The sequence below is a fragment of the Cenococcum geophilum genome, assembly GCF_001692895.1.
Source record: "Cenococcum geophilum 1.58 unplaced genomic scaffold K441scaffold_24, whole genome shotgun sequence".
NCBI lineage: Eukaryota > Fungi > Ascomycota > Dothideomycetes > Gloniales > Gloniaceae > Cenococcum > Cenococcum geophilum.
In genome coordinates this window covers 49022-68767 of record NW_027137582.1, presented here as the reverse complement: position 1 = coordinate 68767, position 19746 = coordinate 49022, and the positions used below count along the sequence as shown (strand labels likewise).

General features: G+C 48.2%; 9 protein-coding genes across 9 annotated transcripts; 3 read left to right on the top strand and 6 right to left on the bottom strand.

The window, feature by feature from the left end:
• Window positions 1–325: 325 nt before the first annotated feature.
• On the bottom strand, window positions 326–1685 carry K441DRAFT_721537 (uncharacterized protein). Its single transcript, XM_067654061.1, has 2 exons — window positions 1262–1685; window positions 326–1153 (listed from the first exon to the last, which is right to left on the bottom strand). Exons 1-2 carry the CDS (start codon window positions 1547–1549, stop codon window positions 803–805), a joined length of 639 nt encoding a protein of 212 aa, XP_067503339.1. The 5' UTR covers window positions 1550–1685; the 3' UTR covers window positions 326–802.
• A 709-nt stretch (window positions 1686–2394) lies between these two features.
• On the top strand, window positions 2395–3729 carry K441DRAFT_124173 (uncharacterized protein). The gene is made up of 3 exons (XM_067640026.1): window positions 2395–2428; window positions 2478–3484; window positions 3594–3729. The coding sequence occupies exons 2-3, from the start codon at window positions 2578–2580 to the stop codon at window positions 3638–3640; spliced, it is 954 nt and encodes a 317-aa protein (XP_067503338.1). The 5' UTR covers window positions 2395–2428; window positions 2478–2577; the 3' UTR covers window positions 3641–3729.
• Window positions 3484–4906, bottom strand: K441DRAFT_660585 (uncharacterized protein). Its single transcript, XM_067648727.1, has 2 exons — window positions 4438–4906; window positions 3484–4378 (listed from the first exon to the last, which is right to left on the bottom strand). Exons 1-2 carry the CDS (start codon window positions 4715–4717, stop codon window positions 3819–3821), a joined length of 840 nt encoding a protein of 279 aa, XP_067503337.1. The 5' UTR covers window positions 4718–4906; the 3' UTR covers window positions 3484–3818.
• A 2220-nt stretch (window positions 4907–7126) lies between these two features.
• K441DRAFT_563025 (subtilisin-like protein) lies at window positions 7127–8520 on the top strand (the record flags this gene model as incomplete). The annotated part of the gene is given in 3 exon segments (XM_067643590.1): window positions 7127–7729; window positions 7925–7997; window positions 8009–8520. The coding sequence occupies 3 exon segments, from the start codon at window positions 7127–7129 to the stop codon at window positions 8518–8520; spliced, it is 1188 nt and encodes a 395-aa protein (XP_067503336.1).
• Window positions 8205–9712, bottom strand: K441DRAFT_660582 (uncharacterized protein). The gene has a single exon (XM_067648726.1). It carries the CDS (start codon window positions 9467–9469, stop codon window positions 8633–8635), a length of 837 nt encoding a protein of 278 aa, XP_067503335.1. The 5' UTR covers window positions 9470–9712; the 3' UTR covers window positions 8205–8632.
• Window positions 9713–10083: 371 nt separating this feature from the next.
• On the bottom strand, window positions 10084–12504 carry K441DRAFT_660581 (glutamine-hydrolyzing asparagine synthase). The gene is made up of 9 exons (XM_067648725.1): window positions 12425–12504; window positions 12288–12338; window positions 12209–12234; window positions 12129–12155; window positions 12039–12074; window positions 11840–11988; window positions 10455–11785; window positions 10300–10404; window positions 10084–10234 (listed from the first exon to the last, which is right to left on the bottom strand). The coding sequence occupies exons 1-9, from the start codon at window positions 12448–12450 to the stop codon at window positions 10192–10194; spliced, it is 1794 nt and encodes a 597-aa protein (XP_067503334.1). The 5' UTR covers window positions 12451–12504; the 3' UTR covers window positions 10084–10191.
• Window positions 12505–12834: 330 nt separating this feature from the next.
• K441DRAFT_660576 (VAMP-associated protein) lies at window positions 12835–14475 on the bottom strand. The gene is made up of 6 exons (XM_067648724.1): window positions 14390–14475; window positions 14263–14333; window positions 14171–14193; window positions 14057–14115; window positions 13884–13999; window positions 12835–13830 (listed from the first exon to the last, which is right to left on the bottom strand). Exons 1-6 carry the CDS (start codon window positions 14427–14429, stop codon window positions 13249–13251), a joined length of 891 nt encoding a protein of 296 aa, XP_067503333.1. The 5' UTR covers window positions 14430–14475; the 3' UTR covers window positions 12835–13248.
• Window positions 14476–14636: 161 nt separating this feature from the next.
• Window positions 14637–16156, top strand: K441DRAFT_123935 (uncharacterized protein). The gene is made up of 3 exons (XM_067640025.1): window positions 14637–15011; window positions 15062–15245; window positions 15302–16156. Exons 1-3 carry the CDS (start codon window positions 14927–14929, stop codon window positions 15951–15953), a joined length of 921 nt encoding a protein of 306 aa, XP_067503332.1. The 5' UTR covers window positions 14637–14926; the 3' UTR covers window positions 15954–16156.
• A 203-nt stretch (window positions 16157–16359) lies between these two features.
• Window positions 16360–17992, bottom strand: K441DRAFT_696697 (ATP-dependent DNA helicase; the record flags this gene model as incomplete). Its single annotated transcript, XM_067652919.1, has 4 exons — window positions 16360–17601; window positions 17657–17682; window positions 17746–17864; window positions 17919–17992. 4 exons carry the CDS (start codon window positions 17990–17992, stop codon window positions 16360–16362), a joined length of 1461 nt encoding a protein of 486 aa, XP_067503331.1.
• Window positions 17993–19746: the final 1754 nt, after the last annotated feature.

Below are 19746 nucleotides of genomic sequence, written 5' to 3'. Positions count from 1 at the left end.
CAGAACCGAGTTATGCGTTCGCGGCAATTTAAAAACCGAGTAATTGCTATAAAGAGCGAGTTCCAGCGAGTTTAATTATTTTGAATAAGCTGGTAAATTATTAGTGTCGCTTTTAGTAGAGCATAAGAAAATAGAAGATTGCGACCGTAGGTAAATCTTGCGACCGTAAAGGCGGCTAGATACGGCAGAACTAAATCCTAACGATCTAATTGGTCCGGCAACGGGCTAGGTGGCGAATATCACCACTTTTGAAAATATTACTTACCTCTAAGCAGTCATATTTTGCCAGATCTCCTCTAATTTTGATACTCTTAAAGAACCCACGCCTTTGGGGAGTCATTCGAATATACTGGATAAGATTATAAAGTAATCTAATGGACCCCCACTTCTTCCAGAGCTCCTGAACCCTTTTAAAGTCCATCTCATAGTATACAGAGGCCATTTCCTTGCAAATCTTCTCAGCGTCCTTTCCAATTATAAAGGCTTGCGCGCAGAGGTTAATAATATGGCCAAAGCAGCGTAGCCAACAAGCTTTTCGTTTCTTTGCTGACATCTTTGGGTATAGAACTCGAAGTACCGCATTAACGCACGTATCATTTGACTCTGCATTATCGCCCATAAAATAGCCAATATTGCCTTTAAATCCATATTCCTTGATCAGCTTCAGTAGAATAGCCGCCATATTCTCACCGGAGTGTTCACCAATAACCTCACAAAGCCCCAGAACTACATGCCGTCGCCTTCCATATTGGTTAATAAAATGACCAACAACACCAAGAATTGCGTGGGAGTTTGGCGATGTCTATAAATCAAAGGATACGGATATAGAGCTATGAGCAGAGGCCAGCTCCTTCTTTAGGTTATCCTTCTTCCGCTTAAACTCTGCCATAACCCAGCCCCGGATTGTCTTTCCAGCTTTTAGTAGGAATTTTGGAAGGGCCGGATAGAGGTAATAGAGAAGGCTTCGGAAGTACTTATTTTTAAACTGGAAGAAGGCAATATAACAGCAGACGATCCACCTAATCAACAGCTGCTTGAACGCCTCAAAATTTGACCTCTGCTTAAGCACCCGCTGCTCAGGATAGTCCTCAATTGTTGGCTGGTTGGAGTCGCTTGGTTTGGGAGGCTTAAGGAAGCCAGTATATCGGTTCATCTGGTGATCGTCAACAAGGTGATCCAAAGCAGTAGTACGTCCCGATGAGATTATCATGAGCTCCTGCTAACGCCTCGCTCTCTCACAGATGTAGCAGTAGTAGTATACCTTCTTCCTATCGCCAACCTCGCCCTTAAGCTGAACGTCCTCCCCCCATTTCCATATTGGTGATGTGCGAGGCTTAGTGTTTTTAACGCCGAGCGTAAGGGACTTGCACCGGATATACTGCCTACCGCTATATTTAAACTCCTCCACCTCTGGGCGGCCTTTGGCTGTAGAGTTAATATATTCTGGGGCAAGAATAACGTCGTCAGATAGGGGTGTAGCTGAGTGATTGGGCAAGAAGCGCGCAATACTAGATTGAGTCGCTAGTGGGCGAGTTTGTTCAGCGGCCATGGTGGAAACAAAACACCAAATTGATAAGTAGTATGCGCAGTAGGAGCGATAGGAGGGTAACTTCTTATTTCTACGGGCAATTAACCGTCTTTTAAGACGGTGTAATACTACAAAAGTCACTAATTAGCCGCCACCACCTGCACTGACTCCTCAGCGTCCTGTCCTTATCAGCCTCACGTCTAAATGAGGAATAGAACTGGAGCGCCAGGAGCCTCCACAAGCTTAGATCCAGTCCAGTCCACCAATAAAATCAAGCGATCCAGCTCCAGAAGTTTAGGCGATCCATATGGCGCTCCAAGATAGCTCCAGTCCAAGTAGATCACTGGCTGCAGAGTTGCGCTGCCTCTTGGACAAGATTTCTGGAGCTAAGAGTCTCAATGATCCCGAACTAGGGCTAGCAGTTGCGCCAACTATTGTCTGGGTGCCGTAAATTGGAAGGTCCAAGAAAATTTGCGATCCTTTAATTATTGTACTTTCTAGAGAAATGTAGCGCACCCGGAACTCACTGTCGTGATAATGACATAGTGCAGAGGCAAGACAGCCGAAACACTTACCGAGTACTTCGAGGAGCAAGGTAATCATACCTTCTTCTGCAGTTTCTACATCTACGCCGAAGGCCATACCCTTAGCTCCGTCGAAGGCTACCGAAAGTACTCCTGGTACAGATAACACACTATTGGCTTTTGATTCCAAGAGACTCCAACTACCCATTGCATCAACTCCATCCCAGGCTTCATCTGCCCCTTCACTATCTCCCCTTCTTCAAAGTACACCCGAAATACCACGAGCACCTCGATTACATCAAGGCCTCACTGAAGAGGAATGTCCATACTGCCCTTTCGTGCTCCCGGCTCGGCAGTTCTTGGGCACTCGATGGAAGTCAGTAGACGAGAGAAAAACACGCATTTCACCGCTAACATAGTCTTAGGGCGCACTTCGAAAATGACCTTGAACCATATATTTGCTTATTTGAGGACTGCCCTAATCCGAATGAACTATATTCATCGGTTCGGCAGTGGGTCTCACATATGGAAACTCCCCACGAGGTGGAATGGGTTTGCCCAGTCCGCGTACATACATCCCAAGACATTACTTCCAGTAGGGGAAAGACCCAATCTGTCCAACCAGGGAACATTCCCGAGCCAGAAATTCCCGATTCATTTAAGGCGCCGGTTATCCTCAACAATGCGAATGATTTCCAGAAGCACATGAGAACTCGGCACGGCGACAGATTCACAGAAGCACAAATTGCCGTACTTGTAAAACGAAGTGCGCGTCCCTCACAGTTTTTCTCCGCCTGTCCGTTTTGCATTTTCACCCCTTCCGATCTTCCCTCTGTAAAATCCGAGAATAGAGAATTCAGCAGTATGCAGAGCCACATTGCAGGCCATCTTTTGGATTTAGCACTCATGTCTTTGCCACTTTCGAAGCGAAAAGTGGATGATCCAGACGAGGAGTTCGCAAGATCATCAAACAGTGGCAAGCATGTCCTGCGAAGCAACATATCAGATGATTTGCGCCCTCCTGAAATGGAAGATGGGCCACCTAAGTTTCCCCTGGATCCTGACATCAGTCAACCCGAGATTCTAGGTAATCAGGCCATGGAAAAACTGCACAACCTACTCTTCCCGCTTGGTCTGCGGGTGGAGCTGGGGTCAATAAATGCCCAGGAGATTGAAGCGCTTGCTGATGAGTGGTTCCTAGCAAAGTTATTAGCTATATTTTCTTCCCGGTCGTCCGCTGTGCAGCGAATCACAGAAAGGGAACTTCAGGCCATATCCGCTTTTCTTCTTTACACAAACCATAAGGCTTGGAGCAGATTTCCTCGCCTCTATTGTACCTTGCGCATGGTCGAGGGGCTAGATCAAATGGACACGCTCAGGAATTTTGTGAAGTCCGAATTCTGGCTTCCACTCACCGATGAAGATTTGCAAGGTATGTGGGCGGTATCAGTCACAAAACCCCGGTTCTCTGACAGTGCTTTCCTCGAAAAACAAAATTACGCTCTCACTCCCGAGTCAGACGACAAGATTGATGATGGTAGGCATCGCCATTTTCTGGATAATGGAGACGTTCCTGTTATTCCAATAAAAACATTTCAGAGAGAAGTCTGGGGGGATCTCGAGCAAATCCAGAGCACTGGCAGTCTTAAGCAATATACTAGGAAAACAATACGCCGGTCGGGTTTGCCAAACAGAGTAAAAGTGAAGGGGGAAATCGAATTGCTCAAGACATTTTCTCACGTCCATGTTCCTCAGATAATGGGTACCTATATTACCCCCGAATTAATCGGCATTATCAGCACTCCTATGGCAGATTTTACACTACAGGAGTACCTAGAATTGGAACCACCGGCCTTAGAGCGGGATTCCCTAGCTCCAACTGTGGTGGGCTCTTGAACTCGTTGCCCAAGCTTTTGCCGATGAGATATATTGTAGAGGAACCGTCTTCTCCGGAAACAGATTGATGTAGCTAGTCGTTTCCGCAAACCTGGACTGAGGTTGGATATTCTGGATTGGAGAACACGGTCCACGAAAGTTTCGAAAAGGTCGTTGATGTCCTCGCCATCTTCATTTACAATGGTGAAATTAGCTATCCGAGACTGTGGGGTTCGTGCCCCTGACTGCCGAATGGCCATAGAGAGTCTATGTAGTCGACCAATGGATTCCTCTATATTTTGCAGCACCGCCTCACGTGGCGAGTTCATTTCTGCGCTTGACTTTGCTACATTTGGTTGGAGGGCGTTGGCTGTCGCTGACGATTGCACGTATGAACTAACATCAGACGCATCACTCTCCTGTCCGGATTCATGATATACAGTTTTGAGGACTATGTATATTAGCATCTGCTGTTGTAATTACGGATGGACTTAGCGTATAAGCACATACCTCTTTTCGCATATACTTTGAGTATGTCTACCAGTCCAACAATAACGTTGGTGACTTCTGGGGCATCTCTGAGACGACAATCTAAGGAAGTCCGATATGGAGCGAAAGTTCCTATATTAGATGCCCAAAGGTTGAATCGTGCAAGCTGGACTTCAAAGAAACCCTGGCTTTCGCTAGAGAAGCTTTCGACGCATTTTTGGAGAGCTTCAAGAGCGGCTGCCGCATGATCAAATATTTTCCTTTCAAGTAACCTCGATCCTTCCGGTATTGATGAGTTCATGGTCGGCCGTGAGAAGCGGTGACTTGAGGCTGCCGGCCAGCTATTTTACGCAGACCTCTTGGATGGCTTCGACCACTTTGGTACTTTATGATAGTATCAAACCGACACTGCAAAAACCTTGAAAGGGGGCATTTGTTTTAGAAAAAGTGTAAAAATTGCTCCTGAGCTCCTGCCCTGAAGGATTTCGTTGCGCTCCTAGAAGTGCTATCGTCAAGGACTGACTAGACGATGTAGCTTCCGCGTGGGGGCCGCCTTGGCCCGGCTAGCGCCGCACGACGCTAAAGAAACTGGGGATGGATGGCGGAGCGGAGGGCTGAACAACACCTTGAAGTGAACCGCGAGCCTTGTACGCTCGCCGTCCTTGAGTTTTCTAAATCCGAGAGAGGCAACGTCCCTTCACTCCAGTCGCCATGCTTCAAAAATGGCATCCGCATCTCCTAAGTTTAGGAACTCTGCGATTGAACTCTTCGAGTTGTTGAGCGCGATTCTCCCAAAGTTTGCAGTCGCTGCGCAATATCGCGCTGAAGAAAGCAGTGGCGACGACGACGTCTGGATGCCGTACCACATCTTCTATTCAGAGGTGATGATATTGAATCAGCTTCAGCAAAAGCTCGGTTACATTCTTAGGAGCCAGGCGTGGGCGCAATTGCAAGAGGATTGTGTAAGCCAGATCGAGGGCTTGCTCGGGTTATTTGAGAGTTTACTGGTAGATTTATCGGAGCTTTTCCACCAAACTGTATGACTATCCTTTCTAGAGCGTTGGTAAATTAGCTGATAGCTGTGTCAATTCAACAGAGCTATGCCACCGTTCCGGCATACCCCAGACTCTCAGCCCTAGGATATGGAAACCTATTATGTACCGATTTCTTGTTTGGGCCACCACATAATTGCCGCAGCGAAATATCAAAACAAATAACTCAGTATGAAAAAGAGTTGAGCCGTATTTGTTCCAAACTGGTCCCAGTTGATCTGTCGAAGCCGCCAGACAAAGCGCCCGCACAGGATGTTCGGAGATTTGCGAAGGTTCTGTACGAAATAGTGTCGAATCACTGGNCATGTAATTGTCATTCTACGCACGAGGGTATACTGTACTTGGCAACGCATCGAAGCGCGGAAAACCACCGGTCAAAACTTACGTTTGACTTACTCATAAATAGGCCGAATACTACTCCACAAATATGGCAGGAGAGCAATGTCTGTGTAACAGCCGCAGAGTAAGCAGGCAATACCGCAGTTTCATCTTTTTTTCCTTTCAGCTGACCAGACGATAGTGATATCGCCCCTTCATCAATACCCATAGTAGTCCACTCGACAGATGGCACAATGGAAAATCTGGCTCCCCGTTCTGATCCTCCGATAAAGTCCATCTGTCTAGCTGCTCCACGCAACAACAATCTGTCTCTCAATCTTGTGATCGAGAACGATAAGATTTGGAGAAACCCACCCCCTCCCCGCCAATCTTTCGCCAAGAAGGTTCGTCACCAAATACCTTTAAGCGAAGTCATCCAGAAATCTTTGCGGCTTAAGTCTAGTTTGCAACAGTCTGGATTGAACCACGTATTGGCTGTCGTCATAGCAAACTCTGCTCTACAACTTTGTGGCACTCCATGGCTTCCAAAGGGATGGAGCAAAGACAGTATCCGGTTCATGCAAACTATCCAGGACGAAATTCTTCCACGACCAGTCATATCCACTCAATTTGACTCGAACCTCGGAAACCATCCATTCCCAGAAGAAGAACAGTCTGTCCACCCGAATCCGGACGTCCTTGCCTTGGGAATTGTCCTCTTGGAGCTTTTCTTTGGGAAACCCATAGAGGAGTATAGATTGGAGGAAGATCTAACCCCCGAGGGGAAAGTTGATGTGAATACAGATTATTGGGCTGCAGTCAGGCTTTGCGATGATGCTGATTGGGATGTACACGATGATTACCGCCAGGCTGTTAAATTTTGTCTAAATTGGAATCTCCAAGGCTATGCCAATGATTTTGACGGCTCAACCCTATACCAATCCTTCTACAGGAACGTTGCATGGCCGTTAGAGAAGGAGCTAAGAGGCTACCAACTATCTGTCACTGAATTGGATAAGCTTTTACTTGAGTCTAATCAGACCAAGCATCACTCAGCTCTCCCAAAGTTCAGAACGGGTGCAGCGGTTAGCGATAAGATACAGGATACACATAGCAGAGATACTCCACTTCACCCACTTGATCTATCAGAGAGGTATCCCACCGTCCATGAGGCTCACGACGGGGAGCATATTGTATCTGATGATAGAACATTATCTCCGATGAGCTCGGCCAGCATATCAGACTCCTCCATATCGCGGCAAACGAACTGTAAGTTAAGCAAAGGGGCCACCACGGGGGCAAGTGCTGGGGTTTTGATTCAGCCTGAGTTCTCGGTCGCCATGGCTTCTAGAACTGAAGCCGTAGAGCAAAAAGTCTCGAAGGCTCGAAATCGTAAGAGAAGAGGAGGTAATTGTGTAAGTAGTCTGGATGAGTCAAATCAGGAGCCGCACCAAGAATCGTCTCAGGGCTTACCCGAAATCGACCACCAAGTAGCAGAGTCCGCTACTAACGCCGGGAGTCGGTCACCGTCCACTAGGCGTCGGAGACGGAAAAAAGCAGCCCAGCCAAGATCTAACAGGAATGAGTTTGCTCTTTTTGACGATAAGGATCCACGCGTGGGTGCGGCAGGCCATGCAGACCAGTGGTTCAAATCCCTTCGCGAGGACGTTTTTCCACTTCTGCCGAAGACCCCCAAACAGGAGAATCGCGTTAAAATTGCTATCCTCGATACGGGCATTGACATGACCGAGAGCTTCATTTCTATGAACCGAGCAAGAATTACTACCCAAAGCTTTTTGCTGAAAGATAGCAAAGTTGAAGATACACATGGGCATGGCACGCACGCAGCAGCACTGCTCCTGCGAGTGGCACGAAATGCAGACATCTTTGTTGCTCGTATTACCGAAGATGACGAATTATCAGACCCTAAGACTATAGAAGATGTAAGGCTATCCAAACTCCCTAGATTAGACGAAGGAGTCCACAATTCTTGATTGGGGGTATTAGACATTTTGCAAAGACCCGCTAGAGCACTTCGCAATTCCTAACCAGCGGCCTGTCGTCTGCCCTGGAATCATCCCCTCTCTCCTTTATTATATCATTCGCTAGTATTGGTAATACGAGCTGACATTAGAAAGGCAATCCTCCACGCCACAAGAGACTGGAAAGTCGATATCATAAGCATGTCCTTCGGCTTCCCTCGTTTAAAAAGTGCCTTAAAGGTATACAAGACGCCATTGATGAAGCCTTCAAAGCCAAAATCCTCATTTTCTGCGCCGCTAGTAACGGTGGCGGCAATGACGACATTGCATATCCGGCTAATCAAGACGAAGTTATTTGTATCAACTCCGCTAATGATCAGGGGACTCCGTCAACTTTCAACCCAGATGAGCCAGCAGTGGGGCGAAATCTCTGCGCTCTAGGCGAAGACGTGAGATCATCTTGGCCGACTAAGTTCAAGCTAGGCCAGCAACGAAAGTCCGGGACGTCCTTTGCAACGCCGATCGCTGCGGCACTGGCGGCCGTCGTGCTGGACTATGCGCGGCATCACGCCCAGTCGGAAGATGAGAAGTTCTACGTTTCACAATTGAAGAAGCGAAAGGGAATGTTAGAGGTTTTCAGGTTCATGACTAGGAATAGAGGCAATTATCTCTACATAGATCCAGGGAAGTTATTTGATAAAGATATGACGAATGTATATGGATCTATACTAGATAAATTAAAGAAAGTGTAGATGTTTCATCACAAAGGCGCTTAAATATTCGTGTGAAAGCTGATACTTGACCACAAGTCCATAAACTGCCCTAAAGTTACTATGATGGCTAGAAGAACCCTAGACTTTCCGATCAAGGATCGTCTATTGCAGCCATATCAGGCAAGACACAATTACAAACCTCCTCGCCATCCTCGTCAACCACCGGCACAATCTCTCTCCCCTCCAACTTTACGCTTGCCGCAACCTCCGTCTCTAAATCCACTTTCTTCTTCTCCCTAACCCCATACAGCGCGCCCTTCGTATGCTCCTTGACCGACACATTCTGGCCGCCCTCCTTAGACGCCACCTTGCTCAGCTGAAACGCAAATACAATCGCTGACGAGTTCTCAAACCCATCAGTCTCCGACTCGTTATTCTGATGCTCCGCCTCCGGACTCACCGTAATCGGCACCGCCGGCGGCGTGCCATCAAACCCCAACTTCGCCTTGAGTCCACGGCCCTTACTCTTAGCCGTCGTGACGCTCGCACCCTCGACCGTCTTTAGGCCCGTAATGACATACACAGGCTTCTTGTACTCCGTCTGCTCGAGGAAGTCCGCCACATTCGGCACCTTGACGCATGCCTTCGCGAACGCGGCGCTCGGCAGGAACCACTCGGTGTGCATGTGCTTGAAGGAGTACTTGTCGATGGCGCCCTTGTCGAACGCGACGCTGAGCTCGCCGCCCAGCCCGAAGATCTGCAGGAACTGCGCCCACAGCCCGAACTTGTTGCTCCGCGACTTGTCGATCGTCGAGCTGAAGTCGTACTTGTCCGACGGGTGGATCTTGGTGTCGATGGGTACCAGGTCGTCCTCGTTGAGCGCTCGGTGTGGGAATGCTGGGTCGGTGATCACGGCGCCCAGCTGGATCGAGCCGACGGGGAAGTCCCAGCCTGGGACTAGGAAGTAGGTTTTCACTTTGTTGGCCATAGCGAGGCACTTCAGCCGCGAGGATTATAGGAATGATTGCGTACTGCAAGGCTTTCAAGGGTTCTTTTAAGAAAGACGGGAGAAAAATGAGATTTGACCTAGTACATAACAGATTGGGAACGCAAGCACAACTTCTAATATGGAAATTCGATAAATATAATTTCCTAGCAAAATATTAGCTTTCCTAAATAACTAGATTCCATCAAAGCTGCCTGGAGGCGTTCAAGATTATCGATTGGACCCCGCAGCAACTCTGCCGGAGTCTCCTGCATGCTGCAAGGGCCGACAACGTCATCGCTTGATACAGAAAATATTTTCAGCCTAGTTCGGCAGTTTTCATGGTACCAAAGTATCTATCAAACGATTGGTTGATAAAAGAACAGGGTACGGTTCTGCGTTCAAATAGAGTTGTCCAATGGAGATTGGATGCCAAGTTCGGAGATAGCTCGTGGGTGCTGATTACTCAATAAATGTCACATATCCCACGTGTCACAAGGATCCCACCCAAATGATGTCTCATGATGCGTTTTATTTACAAGGAGACCCTAGAAACAAAAGAAATCATGCAGTGCAGCCACCCCATGAACAATCTACCAAAGCGATCCTCCAGATACGAGCCATGAGAAATGGTTCCGTAACCTAAGCACCGTAAGAATTGAAAACTCCAAGGAAATTCTCATGCTCTCATAAAGGAACGTGACAGTCTAGGTAGTCGAAAATTCTCATTTTGTTTCATCGTATTTGTTTTCGTGGATTGCAATTGCACTATAGTAAGCCAGTTAGTCGATCTATTTCCATAATTGAAGATTAGCCAATGGGAGCAAGCGTACCGTCCGCTGGGGTCGGTCTGTTTTGACCACGTTGGGGTCCAGCGCATGACAGTTGAAGCACAATAGGAGGGGAAGTGTTCATCGAACATTGTCCGATACCAGTATCTAGAGATTGTTAGCAAATAATGCCATATCACTGCAGACGATGCACTTACGCTTCCTTGGAGTCTGGGATATCATTGCCCCACTCTGGCTTGGGGTTCTTCATGTCTTCATCGCTGACATGAATCTCGGCATTGTCTTTGAGTGCATCGATCCAGCCATACCCGACACCATCACTGAATTGTTCCTTTTGTCTCCAGAGAATCTTGTCTGGAAGATATGGTTTCTCATCTGGTTCATCTGAAGTGTCGAAAGCCTTTCGGAGAATGTACTTCTCAATTCTCTCTTTCGTGATCATTTTCTCCGTTGGGTCGATGTTCATTGCAACCTCAAGGAACTGCTTGTCCAAGAATGGCACACGAGCCTCAACACCCCATGCTGAGGTCGACTTATTGGCTCTCAAACAATCCGCCAAGTGCAGGTTATTGACTCTTCGAATGGTCTCTTGATGGAACGCAGCCTTATCCGGTGCAGCATGGAAGTAGAGGTAGCCTCCAAAAATCTCGTCACTTCCTTCTCCACTAAGCACCATCTTCACCCCGAGGGCCTTGATCTTCCGGCTCAGGAGGAACATGGGAGTGGAAGCACGGATAGTGGTAACATCGAAGGTCTCCAAATGATAGATGACGTCTGACAGCGCGTTGAGGCCATCCTCAATGGTGAAGGTGAAGGTGTGATGTTTAGTGCCGAGGAATTTGGCTACCTCCTGGGCAGCCACGCCGTCTGGAGCGCCTGGAAGCCCGATAGAGAATGAATGTAGCTGAGGTAAGATCTGAACAGTGGACAGCTCATCTCCGTCATCAATACCAACCAAATGAGACGTACTATCACCGTTCTGAACACCGTTATGGTGGACTCCGTTGGTTCCATTGACTCCATTGGTTCCGTTAACTCCATTCACACCATTGGTGTTCTTCTTGGCAAGCTCGTTCAGTCTGAGAGTCTCCCGCTGGGCAATCGAGGCCACCAAGCTGGAATCAAGACCACCAGAAAGCAACACTCCATAAGGCACTTCAGCCATCAACCGTTTTCGAACAGATTTCTCAAAGGTTGTCCTCAGTAGTTTGTAATCAACCGGAGCGGTTGGAATGTTGGTCGGCTCCATGAGCCATTTTGGAACGAAATACCGTGTCAACGCGTCCGTTTTTGAGTCGTATACATGACCCGGGGGGAAAGAGATGATGTTATCGCAGACCGGATGTAAGCATTTCAGCTCTGATGCAAAGTAAACGGCTCCCGGAGTTGCACTCGATCTGCCCATATAAAACGTAGTGATTCCGATAGGGTCTCGGGCTGCGATGACTCGGTCCTGAGCCTTATCATGAAGTACCCAGGAGAACATGCCATCTAAGTGCTTCGGTGCATCAATTCCATGTTCGAGATACTAGCCAAAAGGTCAGAATCAATATCCAAAGTGTAGTCTGCCTTGCCCACATACCAGCGGTATTATAACCTCGCAATCTGATTTTGTCTTGAAATTGTAGGGTGTCTTGAAAGACTTGCGAAGAACACGGTGGTTGTAGATCTCGCCATTGACAGCCAGTGATACATTGCCATCATCACTGACCAGGGGCTGCGCGCCAGAATCTGCCTCATCGTAAGTGGGAGGTTGGGTTTCAGGGCTCGTATGACTGTACCAAGACCAACGATACTTAGGCGCTCGTGGACGAGAACTACGCATTCGGTCAGTTTTCACTGCTAGGCTCTCCAAATTTCTGTGCTCTTACTGGTATTGTTCGCGATCCAATTTCCACCTGTATTGGCTTAGTATTATGCTCCAGGAGTCATTTCTGAGGGTTATGCTCACTCCAATCCGGTCCCCGATGTCGGACGCTATCGCAGACAGTCAGTAGAAATTCGGTGAGGTCGCGAAAGAGAGAACTTACGCTTTGCCCATACGCAACGCTGTGGGCTTGAATTTTTGGACATTGGGGTGGCTGCAAGAGCATTAGTTACTTGTCAAGCCGAGCACGAGGGGAATTTCGCAGCGGCTGCGCGGGCGGTGGAAGGACTGTAGACGTACCAATGGCAAGCGAAGATGCCGCACATGCTGGTGACTGGAGAAAGGACTCAAAGAGGTGAGGAGTGAAGGGAGAGAGTCTGGAATTGGGGGATATTTAAGTAGTGAGCATGCGACGAAGGGACACCCACCAGAAATTCTTGACTCACCTGCACGTGGATCAGCCAAGTATTGCCCCGCGCTAAGAAAGCCAGTCCTTGCAAGTACCCGTGGATAGCCATCATCTCTCTTTGTGATGGCTTCGTCTACACGACGCAAATAGGAATGTCGAGTGGGGAGGGTGCGGGAGGAATGGGGAGAATGGCGAGGAATGGGGACGGAACGGGGCTTGCACGGGCTAATAGGTGCTTCGTGAGAAACTAACTTTGGCATGCGCTGTTCCCCCACACGGAGTAATAACACCTTAGGTCTCCCGTGACCTTTCAGAGATGTGTAGCGCGTGCAGGTGGCAGCGAAACAAGTCGTATTTGTGGACTGTTGGTACAGAGTGGCGCTTTGCAGCGAACATGCTAACTCATTAAACTCTCCAGCTCTCCAATGTGCTAGTAAAACCAAAACCTCATAGACCCAATGGATACAGCCCACCACCAGCTCCGGAAGCACAGCAGACAATGATCACGCAGAGACACCGGTTAACGGCAAAAAGAAACCCCTCTTCATCTCAAATACCCTCTCCGACCCATTTGACCCATTTCCTCGTAATATGATCGAGAGATCACTACCCGACACCCCACCCATCGTGCAACGTCTGAAAATCCGGGGCCGCGCTTGGCGCACGGTAGGGGGCCTTGGCAGGCGGAAAGATGAATTTCGAATTGCGGGGGCGATCAAAAGAAAAAGTACGCGAGGAGAAAGCTCAGCAGACATAGGCCCGCTACGATCTGGACCGGCACACCAACTGCAGGAGCTTGCTGTACCCCCATGTCCGTAGTTCCCATGGTGATCCTCTCTTTGGAATCCTGGTTCACTGCGTCACTCTTCCTCTGCCTTAGCCCCTGCTCGGCTTGCTGCCTTAGCTTTGATATAGTGGCCTTTGCTTCAGCAAGTTGCGCCTTAAGCTCGGCAGATGACGTGGGTATGGCATTAGCTACTCCTGATGCAGCTGCAGCAACTGTAGATTGCTGACCGGAAGTGGCAGGGTTATGCGCGGACTCCACTGTGTCTCCAAGATGCTTGCTCTCTGCAGGACGGGATTCCGGCCGTGAGACAGATCCAACCGGCGTTGCGGTAGAGACGCGTTGAGGGGTGACAGCTTCCGGAGATGGTGATGGTAGCATAGTCGAATCATTAAGATGGGTAGCACCGTTCATCCTAGAAGGGGTTGCAGTAGCATCATCGGGAGGTAAGAATACCACTCGAATCTTTCTCTCTTTGATTGACGACTTGGCGGTCTGTTCAATGTGCGCCCACTGCAGAAAGAGTAAGTAAATTGTATCCCACTTATGCTACAAGCGTGGCATACAATTGATGCAACGTTACTGAACTCCTTATCTGCAGTTACTGCAACTGATTGTACGAGGAATTTATCACGACATTTTGCATCTAGTGGTGGATCTTCCTTCATGGCCTGCAGTAAAACTGTATGCACATGTCAGCAGTTCGTGACCCCCACAGAGCACTGAGGAAATTCCATNCCCTGAACTTCGACTTCTTTTCCCGCCTCTATGCGCCCAGAGTTAGGTCTCACGCAGTATCTGCATCACATTGTCAACTTCGTGTGGGATGCCGCGCGGTTGTGGAAATACGTACTGCTTCGGAGCTGTGGTTTTAACCTTTCGCATAGCATCAGTCAGTCAATCTGTGGGATTATGACAGCGCATCAGGTGGTGTTATTCACTTACTTTGAAAGCCACGGGATCACTGTGCGGATTCTTGAGCCTCAGAACCTGCGATACTTCATGCTGAAAGGGACCTGGACACCTTAGCACCTTCATGTCCAACTTCCAGCCAAATAATAGAGGGCCGTACGCTTAAAGCCGAGCTCTGCTGGTTCTAATTCGACCGACATGATGACGACGTTGGCGTTGGGGACGAGAGTACAGCGTCAAGCGGAGGTTCCTGTGCCGTTCTAGAGGAGTGTTCTAAGATGGAAGCAAGACTCTAGCTCTGAGGGCGGGACAGGGTTTATACAATATAAGTAGGTAGACAAATGGTGTTTCGTGTGAGATCAATATGTCGTTGTCTCGGTGGATGGACCTTGGAGGACTGGAGGCTGGAGCGAGCCTCGCGGGTCTTGGTTCGGTTGTTTGCCCTGTGTGTGGTGAAGAACGTCACTTGCAGGTGCCTTGCGCAACATCTGCTACCTCCTAAATCACACCTGGGATACACCTCAATAACCATCTTACTTCACACAGAAATAGCCTAATATTCATCTAACGAATCACTAACCTGAATATACTGCTAAAAGTTCCTTCTATCCTCGTCACTCCATCGTTCTCCCACATCGGAACACCCCACCTCAACTACATCACCAAACCCTAAAATTGTCGCATTTGTCACCCTGATATGTCGACTTCAGATTTAGATCAGCTCATCGACATGGGCTTCGAGCGGGAGCGAGCAGAGATGGCCGTCAAGAAAACTGGCGGATGTAAGCTCTCTGTTCTATTTTTTGCCTGATTGCAACTAACCCCAGCTCAGTACAAGACGCCATCGACTGGTTAGACAAGAACCAGGAAAAGCCGCTGGACCAGATCAAGGAGGAAGATGCCACCGCGGAACCCGCTGCTCTCAACCCTGGCGAGGAAGCTCGTAGCCTTGTATGTGACGACTGTGGGAAACGATTTCGCAGCACAGCACAAGCTGAGTTTCACGCCTCTAAAACGTAAGATGGCCTTGCCAAGCTCTATACAGCCAGTTTCTAATACATGGTTACCGCAGTCAACATGAGAATTTCTCCGAATCGACAGAAGAGATCAAGCCGCTCACGGAAGAGGAGAAAAAAGCTAAGCTTGAGGAGCTGAGAGTAAAGATGGTGGAGAAGAAAGCGAGGCAAGCTGAACAGGACAAGATTGATCGGAAGAAGAATGAACAAATTCGGATGAAAAATACAAAGGAATCCCAGGACATCAAAGAGGAGTTGCAGAAAAAGGAACGTCTAAAGGAAGCGGCTGCCAAGAAGCGTGAGAAACAGGATGAGATTGATGCTCGCAAACGCGCTTTAGCCAAGATTGAAGCCGACAAGGCGGAAAGGCGGAGGAAGGCTGAGCAGGAGAAGGCTGCCAGGGCCGGACAAGCCCCTCCTACCATTGCTGAATCCTCCCATGTGACTTCTTCTGGCCCCACAACATCAAAGCCTGCATCTGCGTATACCGAAGCTAGACTTGCGCTCCAGACCCCGAGCGGACGCATTATGAAGAACTTTCCCGCGGAAACCACCCTCTTTGAAGTTGCACATGCCCTCTCGGAACAAGGCATCGAAGTCTCAACTTTCACGCAAACCTTCCCGAAAAAGGTATTCGATCGTACTGATTTTGGCCAGACCTTGAAGGAAGCTGGTATGGTTCCAAGCGCTGCTCTCATTGTGAAATAGACGGCTCTTTCCCGGTCGACATATTTATTGCATATCTGGAGTTCTCGGTAGTCTTGGTGCGGACGACGGCACTATGGGTAGGTATGAAGTAACACGAATACAATGGATGATAACGATTGAGCTAAGCCTAAGATTTATACAAGACTCTGACTCTTAACCAAAGACATACAGATGCTCTTGTCAAATAAATACCCATCATAAAGTGAGCGTTGATGGTAAATAAAAACTAGACATATCGGAATTGTCTTGCCAATGTCCACGTTTGATTTTTTGCTACGAAAATTCAATATCTGGAAATCAACACCGTAACGGCCATGCCCGTATAGATGTAACACATTAATAAACAAGCTAACGCGGATTGCTATCTGTTGCGCCAAAGAGATCTACTTGCAAAACAGCATGACCCTTAGTCATACTCGTTGACAGTATACGTCCCCATCTCCCTTTGCGTCGAACACCACTCCTCACTCGCCAACCCCTTTTCCTTCCTCCTGACCAGCCCCACCGCATCCTTACACCAGTCACATGCCCATTCACAAGGCGGCTTAGCCTGCTCCCCAAAATACTTCGCAATGGCCTCATGCCTGCACCCAGCTGTGTTCTCACAGTAAGCCACCAGCGCTTGCAGACTCTTCGCACGACCCATCACCTGTGCCTGCTGCACCACGGCACCCGCACCCACTGACTCGCGAAACGCCGGCTCGCGCCGCGCATTATCTCGCGCCATCATGTTAGCCGCGCGATCGCGGTCCTCGCGGCCGTAGTACAGGATGCAGACGCCGGCCTTGCCGTCGCGGCCCGCGCGGCCGGCCTCCTGGTAGAAGCCCTCCAACGACTTGGGGATCTGCCAGTGTACGACGAAGCGGACGTTCTCCTTGTCGATGCCCATACCGAACGCCGTCGTGGCCACGATCACGTCGTAGCCTGCCCGGTTCTCCACCCAGCCCGCGAGCGCGTCCGCGCGTTCCGTGTGCGGGAGCCCTGCGTGGTACGGCTTTGCGCCGATGCCGTCCGCACGTAGGCGTGCGGCGAGGCTTTCGCAGTCGCGCCGGAAGAGCGTGTAGATGATGCCTGGAACGTTGTCGGCGCGCTGGTTGAGGGCTGCGAGTTGGTCCGCGCGGGCTGGGTTGGTGGTGCGGCGGGCGTGTGCTGCGCGGAGCCAGGCGAGGAAATCGGAGTAGTGGTCCTCTTCGTCTGATTTAAATCGGACTTCATAGTGCAGGTTCGGGCGGCTTGTTGTCATCGTGAAAAGCTTGAGCTTGGCTGGGTCGAGAGCTAGTGTGGTGATGATGTCCTCACGGACGCGTGCTGTGGCTGTTGCTGTGAGACACATCATGGGCACATCGGGGAATTCACGTTTGAAGAAGGAAAGGGATTTGAATGAGGGACGAAAGTCGTGGCCCCATTCGCTGATGCAGTGAGCTTCATCGATGGCGATACGGGAGAGTTCGCGTTGAGAGTGGATAACACGGAGGATTTTGCGGAAATGGTCGAGTGTACAGAATTCTGGGGTTACGTATAGAAGACGGGTTAAGGGGTGTCCACACTGGAGATCCTCCAGGATAGCGTTTTTGGCAGACGGAGGTGTAGTGCTATTGATTGTGGCGACTTTGACGTTGGCGGCTCGCATTGATGCCACTTGATTATTCTGTGACAGAAGATGAGACGAGCCACACTTTAAAGTAGGAATATAATCATCTTACCATCAATGCTAGAAGAGGGGATATGACTATAGTGACTACAGACAAAGCCTTCAGTTTCCAGGTTTACCTTTTCAGCGAGGAAAACGTACTGCCATAATCGACAATAGCTGGCAGTTGAAAGCACAAGCTTTTGCCAAACGATGTTGCAGCTTGCAAGAATACATCTTCTCTATCAAGTGCGGCCGTGATAACCTCTCGTTGAAGTGGACTGGATGGAAGTATAAGCGCATTGCATGAGGAGAATCTCTTAACACGCACTAACCGAAAACTTTGCTTTCCGAATACTCGACGCAACGTGAAATCAAGATCCTGTTGGGCTTTCTTCTTTCCGGGCATATTGAAGGATAAGATGGAAATATAGATTAGTGGAAGGCAGACGTTTCTGAAAGACGTCAACGAAAAAGTTTGGTTCTCAGTGTATTGAAAGAAATTCCACGCTCTCGAATTTCTTAACAGCGAAAGAGATGCATTCCCAGGGAATGGCAAAAAGGACTTAGCCGTATTACATCACTTCGTTGTCTTCATTCACAAGCCTATCCAAGCATGAAGCTTATACCCTCGAAGGTTGATGCACCACACGTTGTTGGCAGTTACCAAGTTGGGAAGTAAAGGTATCATTACAGTTTCATTAGTCATCACAATAGGCGGACTTTGCCAAGTTACCTCAAAAGCTCAGACCAAGAAATCGATTGCGGATATAGGAATATCCGCACCGTCCGCTAAGCTGATTTAGGACTTTGGCGAAGATTTATGGGAAAACCTAAACACGATTTACATGAGAAGACCTTATTAACTTTAACGAAATTAATCTACCCTCCCACAGTACCTATCAACATAAAAACTACACTAAATTATAGAGAAAAGCCTACTCTATAAGTTATAAGATCTTCAGCTCCTTATACGCGCGCGACGTTGAGCTGTAGAGGCCCTAATTCTACCTCTGCACCGCTGAGCTGCTCAGTAAACACCAACGCTGAACGCTTACGCCCACGCCGCCAGCCCTCTTCGTAGAGCTGTGGAGCTTTGCGAGAGCTCTGCGGAACGAAGCTCAGGGGGAGACCTGCACGGAGCTCTGCACGGAGCTCTACCAAAGCTCTGCAAAAGCTCTACACGAAGCTCTGCTCGAAGCTCTGCACGAAGAGACTCGCAGTGCGATTGAGGACGTTGCGGGTATCCATTCGGAGCCGTCGCTCCCGCTCCATCTTATAACTTCTTCAATTTTAAGTATCCGGCATCTAATACGGTAGCAGCTGTTCTAGTATCTTATTTAACCTTCTACCTCTCTATGTAACGCATTTTTATAGCGGCATACTATAGGTTAGCTTAAATATCTATTACTTAGTAGTCGGTATATAATAAGGTTTAGAGGGAGATTATCTAGCATAACGTGGATATTATATATCCGCCTGGCTATAGTAGGTGCCTTAAGGTACCTATTGTAGATCTATATAGGTTTTATATATTATCCCTTAACCCGCTAAGATGGGCTTAACGTTATCGATAAGCCCATCTTAGCAGGTTAAGGGATAGCTAGCGTTTAATAAAATTATATAGAGTTCTACAATCCTTAATAACGCGTTTTTTTTTTGGCGAAAATAAGTATAAGACCTAAGAATACCTGAGTGATAAAAATAATATAGCCTAAAAGCCTAGGTTCTGTTGTATAATCAATAAACTTTAGGAAAGGATATAAAATACTAGTGTTGAGTTATTTCAATATCCGTAACTTCCGCAATGCGGATATTGTCGGAGCGTGTAATAAACGTTGTAAATGTGGTGATTCTGGTAGTTTCGTACAAACGTAGTTAGTCAGCTTGCGGACTAATTGAAAATCCGCACCAATAGAATTACGTCCGAGCTTGCCAAGGTAGGCTCTTAGACGTAATTTTGCAATTTAGAAGACGGCGTAGGTTATTCTAACGCTAGCTAAAAAATCACGTCTAAGCTCGCTGAGGTAATTTGCTAAGTATAGCCAGGAGGTTTTCTTTTTATTAATAAATCTTCCTTTTAGTGTTTAGATATAGAAAATAACAGAAGTACTGTTATTTAAACTACTAGAATATATTAAGCTAAGCTATACTCTAGCTACC